The 5,709-nt window shown below is 41.3% G+C and overlaps 1 protein-coding gene across 1 annotated transcript in view; it reads left to right on the plus strand.

Moving 5' to 3' along the window:
- The window catches only part of LOC101158944 (protein-glutamine gamma-glutamyltransferase 5), an 11,526-nt gene extending 8,146 nt beyond the window's left edge, over nt 1-3,380 (plus strand). Inside the window, exons 13-16 of the mRNA XM_023956336.2 lie at nt 246-458; nt 532-692; nt 1,951-2,090; nt 2,585-3,380. Of these exons, the coding sequence (XP_023812104.1) occupies nt 246-458; nt 532-692; nt 1,951-2,090; nt 2,585-2,741 (671 nt within the window). The 3' untranslated portion in view covers nt 2,742-3,380. The remainder of the gene's footprint in view (nt 1-245; nt 459-531; nt 693-1,950; nt 2,091-2,584) is intronic.
- The last annotated feature ends 2,329 nt before the right edge of the window (nt 3,381-5,709 follow it).

Genomic DNA, 5,709 nt, shown 5'->3' on the forward strand with positions numbered 1-5,709 from the left:
TTTAAAGACTGCTCCTGATTCCCAACGATTTGAATAAAAAAATACTCAGAAGGGACAAGATCATGTTAAAAACTATTTTCAGGACTTTTCACTCTCCACCTACTTACAGATTTATACTCAACTGCAGTTTTAGAAACATAAAATCCGTTTGAATTCATTCTTGAGAGACGGAATGGGTGTTGATGGAGCTCACAGGCATCAGTCAGAATCAGAGGCTTTCAAATGTAAATCCACGTCCTCTCCAGGGGGACCGGCCCCCACCCTGCAGGTGTCCCTGACCATCGATGAGATGCCAGCCCTGGGCGAGGACATTCGCATGACCGTGACGGTTTCCAACCGCTCCGGCAGCCCCCGGGCCCTGCTGGAGCACATCAGCGCTCAGCTGAAGGAGTACGACAGCAGCCCGCTGAAGAGCTTCTGGGTGTTCCACGGCGAGGTCCTCATCCCGCCGTTTGAAGGTGACCGAGTCCGGAGACCCTCCGGGAGCTTCCATCAACGCCGCGTTGACCGTGTTCTGTACCTTCTCTGCAGCCTTGAGACTCCATCACTTCATTTCCTACTCGGACTATTCCTCCACCGTGGCGGGGGAGGACTTTGTGAATTTGGCGGTGGTGATGAAGGACATGAGGACCAAAGAAAGATTCCTGGCTGCTCAGGAGTTCAGCATTCGTGCTCCACAAATCGCTATAGAGGTACAGCCTTGGATGCTTCCCTCTTCCCTCCTTAGATGATCGTTTCCTCTTTTTGACTGAATCCGGGTTTTAACATCTCAGAGGGATCGTGCGTTCTTCTTTGAGACGGCAATCTCTGCATCTTCAGCCTTCGCAGTTCTAATTTAACTAACGAGTCATTTCAATAGCTGTATGACACATACGTGGTCGACGAACCAATTCAAAGATCCGATCAGATCCGATTCTCTGACCTAAAATGGATCCAGATCATCTGCATCCAAACTTCCAGCAGTGAGACTCAGACAGAAATTCTTGGATTTCTTCCAGATCATCAAGTGGAAATGAAATCTGTGTCCAAACAAACAAGTAAACTAGAATGAATGTCAAATCCATTCACATGTTAGTTTGTTTTAACAGATTTTTATGACAACTTTAACAAAAGGTCCAGTCAAACATCAATTCAGAAGGGCAGGTTTATGTCCTACAGCCACCACTGACTCAATCTGCTGAATTTCAAACAGTAAATTAGACCCCCCCCCCCACCCCCACCCCCACCCCAGACTCTCCTACAGTCAACGGTCTTGACGCCGGGTTGTGACGTCACATACCAGGCAAAGTAAACCCAGTTTTTGCTAGAGTTTTTGTACATTTTTTTAAAAATAGACCTCAAAACCAGCGTCTCGATCCTAAAGGTATTTTGCTCATATCAGTTTATTTCATTTATAAATGTTTTTTTTAATCGTGTAGGTCATTTCCATGAATAACTTGCCTCAGACTGGCTGATCTGGTTAGATTGTAGAAATCTAAATCAATGAATCTATGAATTGATCAACCCCTGAATTCAGTTTTACCCCCAAAAGCATGGCGGTTACCATCTGACTGACACTGCAGACACAGCTGTCCAGTCATCCGGAAGCAGCTTTAGGTGAAGAGGTCACGATGAAGGTCACAGACGTTTCCTGGCTTTGATCAGCGATGCCTGCTCTGACCTGCCGCTCAAACGCTCCATGTTTCATTCCTCCAGAGACTCTTTCCATTCCTTTGTCACAACATGTGTTTATTTATGTCACTTTCTGTGTCCTGTCAAGTCAAGCACGCCTTTCTCCTCCTCCTCCTCCTCTGCCTGAGGCGTCAACAGCTGAAATGTTTTTACCCAGAAATGTCCCCAGAGGTCACCTTTGGACATTTTGTCTAAGAAAAAAAATGTACATTGAGCGTGACACTGTTGTGTAGTCTGAAGCCCAGCTCTCCCATCGCATGTCCGACCCCCGCTCTCCAGGTTGAAGGAGGAGACGGCCTCCTGATGCAGGAGGAGCGCGCCGCCCGCGTGAGCTTCACCAATCACTTCAGCAAAGCTCTGACCGAGGTGGTTCTGACCGTGGAGGGATCCGGTTTGCTTTTGGGGAAACGGGACACAAGGTGAGCGCTCCCTCAGAAGGTCAGAGGCGCTCCTGGCTCCGCCCGCTTCACTCTATCATTCATGCAGCGTTTAAGGCGGGTGGAGGCCACTGAACGGCATCAGAAACATCTTTGAAATGCTTTGGCGTTGCTCACATATTTGTTACCTGACCAAGAAACAAAAGGTTTGTGTTTTCTTTAATAGAAATGCAGTTTAGAATGTTGTCAGGAATGTTTCTGTACCAGCAGAAAGGAGATAACGTCGTGTTTGTGCAGCAATTGCTCCAACTTATTTTGAAATTACAATACCAAAAAGCTCATCTGCAGACACTGAAGAGTCCAATTCCTAACAGCCGAACTTTGCTGTCATGTTTTTGAGTTCATTGGTCTCTAAATAAAGCTTTTATGAATCATTTCAACAGGAAGATTGGATTTTGTGTTCATGCTGTCACTCAGTAAAGGAAGCACTTTGTTGGATTTTATTGTGAAAGTCTCTGTTCTTCTTCCTCCCACAGGGTCGCTGTCCTGGAGCCAGGAAAGACGATCTGGAAGAAGGTGTCGATAACGGCGACTTCGCCCGGCACTAAAGTCCTGATGGCCACGCTGTCGCACGGCGCCGACTCCATCACTGCTTCCAGGAGTTTCCACAAACTGTCCGTCCTTCCTGCCTGACGAGACGCCATCAGCCACATCAGTTTAATGCCGTCAGAGGACGAGAAGGGAAGAATAATATATAAAAACAAAAAAAAGGGGTTACCCTTGTTATAATTTGCTGATAAGTCCATATTTCCTCATTTTTTTTGGCCTAACAAATTGCAACACATGGATTTTTTTCAAGGATGAAATGACATTTAATATAGTAAAATAAATGCGGACCTGTGTGTGAAGACTAAAGGAAAACTTGTGAGCATCATTTTTTGTAGAGTTAGTTTGAATAATTACAGCAGCAGATATCTTAATAATAAAAATGACAAAAAATGTCACCAATAATTCCTACCAGAGGAGACCGACCCAGCTCAGGAAAAGCACTGCTTTTTCTGTCAAATATTAGAGGATAAAAATAGAAAGTTACATTGAGAAGAAAGATGTCTGAGTATGTCTTTCTATCTTTCTGATGATAAGTCATAAATGTTTAAAATTATAGTTTAAAGAATTCAGATAATTCTGAGACTTTGCTTTGAAAGTGTCCAGAAAACAATAAGGAGCTGGACTTGGATTTGTTGGTTTTATCATTTTCAGTGTTATAAGAAATTAAAAAAGAAATGTTTATAAGAAAAATTATGATGGAAAAATAACTATTTTTAAGGTGTTTTTTCTTTCTGCTTTTTCTTTTGTTGGATTCTTGCTTGGATTGCAGAATTATAACATTTCACCCCAAACTAATCTGTTTATTATTTATTTATTTATTTTATTTAACCTTTATTTACCCGGGAAATGTCCCATTGAGATTAAGAATCTCTTGGGGGGAAACAATAAATTACATTTACAATAAAAATGTCAACATTTAAAACGTAAAATGAGAGTTTATGTAAAACAGGTACAGTTAAAAGTGACTTTCTCCTCCAATCTCAGCCTGGATTTTAAAAATATTCAGAGGAATGAGTTCTTAAAATTTCCAGCTTTTTTGTAGTGTTCCATGTGGAGGGGTCAGAAATACCAGAGCCTTTTTTCCCAGTCCTGTACGAGCAAACGAAACAAAATGCACTGTTGGACTACTATAGTGACATTTCTGAAGTTGGAAACATTTAAAACATTTCCAAAAGCTATTAAACAATGTAAAACCTTCAAGGTGTGACAGTAGAGCGTCTTTGTCTGCGTCATGGTGGTTCGTCCTGCTTTGTTCCTGCTTTTCAGAATCATTTCACCTCCCAGCGACCCACAGATAAGAGGCGGTTTCTGCTTCACACGTCCTGCTTGTCTGGCTGTTTTTTTTCTGTTTTTTTGTACAGATAAAAAAAACCCATGCTTAAAGTGTCAGAGGCAGCAAAAAAAAAAATACAGGTCTAGAAATATTGGTTTGGTTTCCACCAATGATACACTGCTCACTAAATTTCATTGCAAACATGAATACAGATAAACAAGTTATGAACAAGTTTATTGTTTGCATGCTGCTCAATAATATTGATGTGATTATTTAATGAGGTTTTGTAACCACACTGTTTCCTTCCTGGTTCCTCCCACTCAGGTGAGTGACAGCCGTTTTCATGGCTGCAGTCTGCAGCTTTGCCGCTAGAGGGCGCTCATCGTTTAGTTGGTGAAGAACGGTTTTCTCTTGCAATCATTTATTAACATTTACACGTGGATAAAAAAAATCACAAAAATACAGAGACAGTATTTTAGCATTTTATACATGTTTCTTATATACCAGAAGAAAAAAATGCCAGTGAAAATGTTTTTAAATCCTGCAATAACGACATTTTCCAGAGCTCCACCCCTTCATATAAGGTCTCACTGAAAAGCCCCAAATGTCCTCTGCAGACACCAAAGGAAGTTTACTCAGATATTTGCAGTGGTTAGGAGACATTTTGGTTTAGAAATGGACACATTTGCATGCTGGTAGTCAGGGGGACGTAGTTTAAACTGAAACCAACTCATGGAAACAAAGGTTAAAGATGAGAAATGCTTGCACATCTAAGGTGCTTGCATTATTTTATCCCTTGTGCTATCCTAGGCACTTTAACATTGGGAGTTGGGTCATCTAGACCCACTAGACAGTGCGCTGAACCTTTTTTCTTCAATGATTTGTGATCTTCACTGGTGTCCATGGATTACATGAAATCTTTCCACCTTTATCCACCTTTGTCATGGTAGGGAGAACACGTCAATGGAAGGGGGGGGTCATCTAAGATAGCACAAGGGTTACACTGTTAAAATGTGGGAAAAAAGACAAATTGAAGACTTGCAAAGTGCTCACCTGTTTCCTTTTATCAGTGACTCATTGATTCTTTTGTGATGTCAAAAATTTAGGAGTTTTTTTCTCTTTTCAGAAACGTTTCCCCAATATTTTTTTTATTTCTACTTTAGCATTTAGTGTAATATAAAATTTTCACCCTCGACCTAACGAGAAATCTTTTTTTTTATCCTCAAATTCTGCTCCTAGAGTATAGCAGGTTTTCTTGCCTTTAATATAATTTAAGATGTGATTTAAAAAAACAAACAAAGATAAAATAAAGGAGGTCCACCTGTATCGCCAGCTTCCATAATTTTATAATTAAATTTGTACGTAAATGTTTTTCATTAATTACTGCAACCTTGCTGTAATGCGTTGCTGCACCTCCAATCTTCCACCAGATGGCAGCAGTCGAACAGGATGTGAAGAAAATTTATGTTCAAAATAAAAACATTCACATATAAAATATATATTTAAAATGTCAAAAAAGACAGAGTCTTGCTACTTTACAAAAAAAGGTAGATTTTCCCTTTTATCGACCAGAAAAGTCAGACCAAAAACAGGTGATGAAGGGGAGTTCTTTGGCCTGAGACAGATCCATCACCGGTAGATCAGTCCCAATTATCCCACTTTCCAGTGCGGCCGCTCCTCTTTCTGACAGCATAATGGGTCTGTGAAGTGAAGAAGGAAGAGTCGGTTCTGACTGTTCATCTGCAGCTTCAAACCCAGGACTGCTTCCACTTGAGGGCC

The sequence above is a fragment of the Oryzias latipes genome, chromosome 7, assembly GCF_053564925.1.
Source record: "Oryzias latipes strain Hd-rR chromosome 7, Olatipes_Hd-rR_3.1".
Lineage (NCBI taxonomy): Eukaryota > Metazoa > Chordata > Actinopteri > Beloniformes > Adrianichthyidae > Oryzias > Oryzias latipes.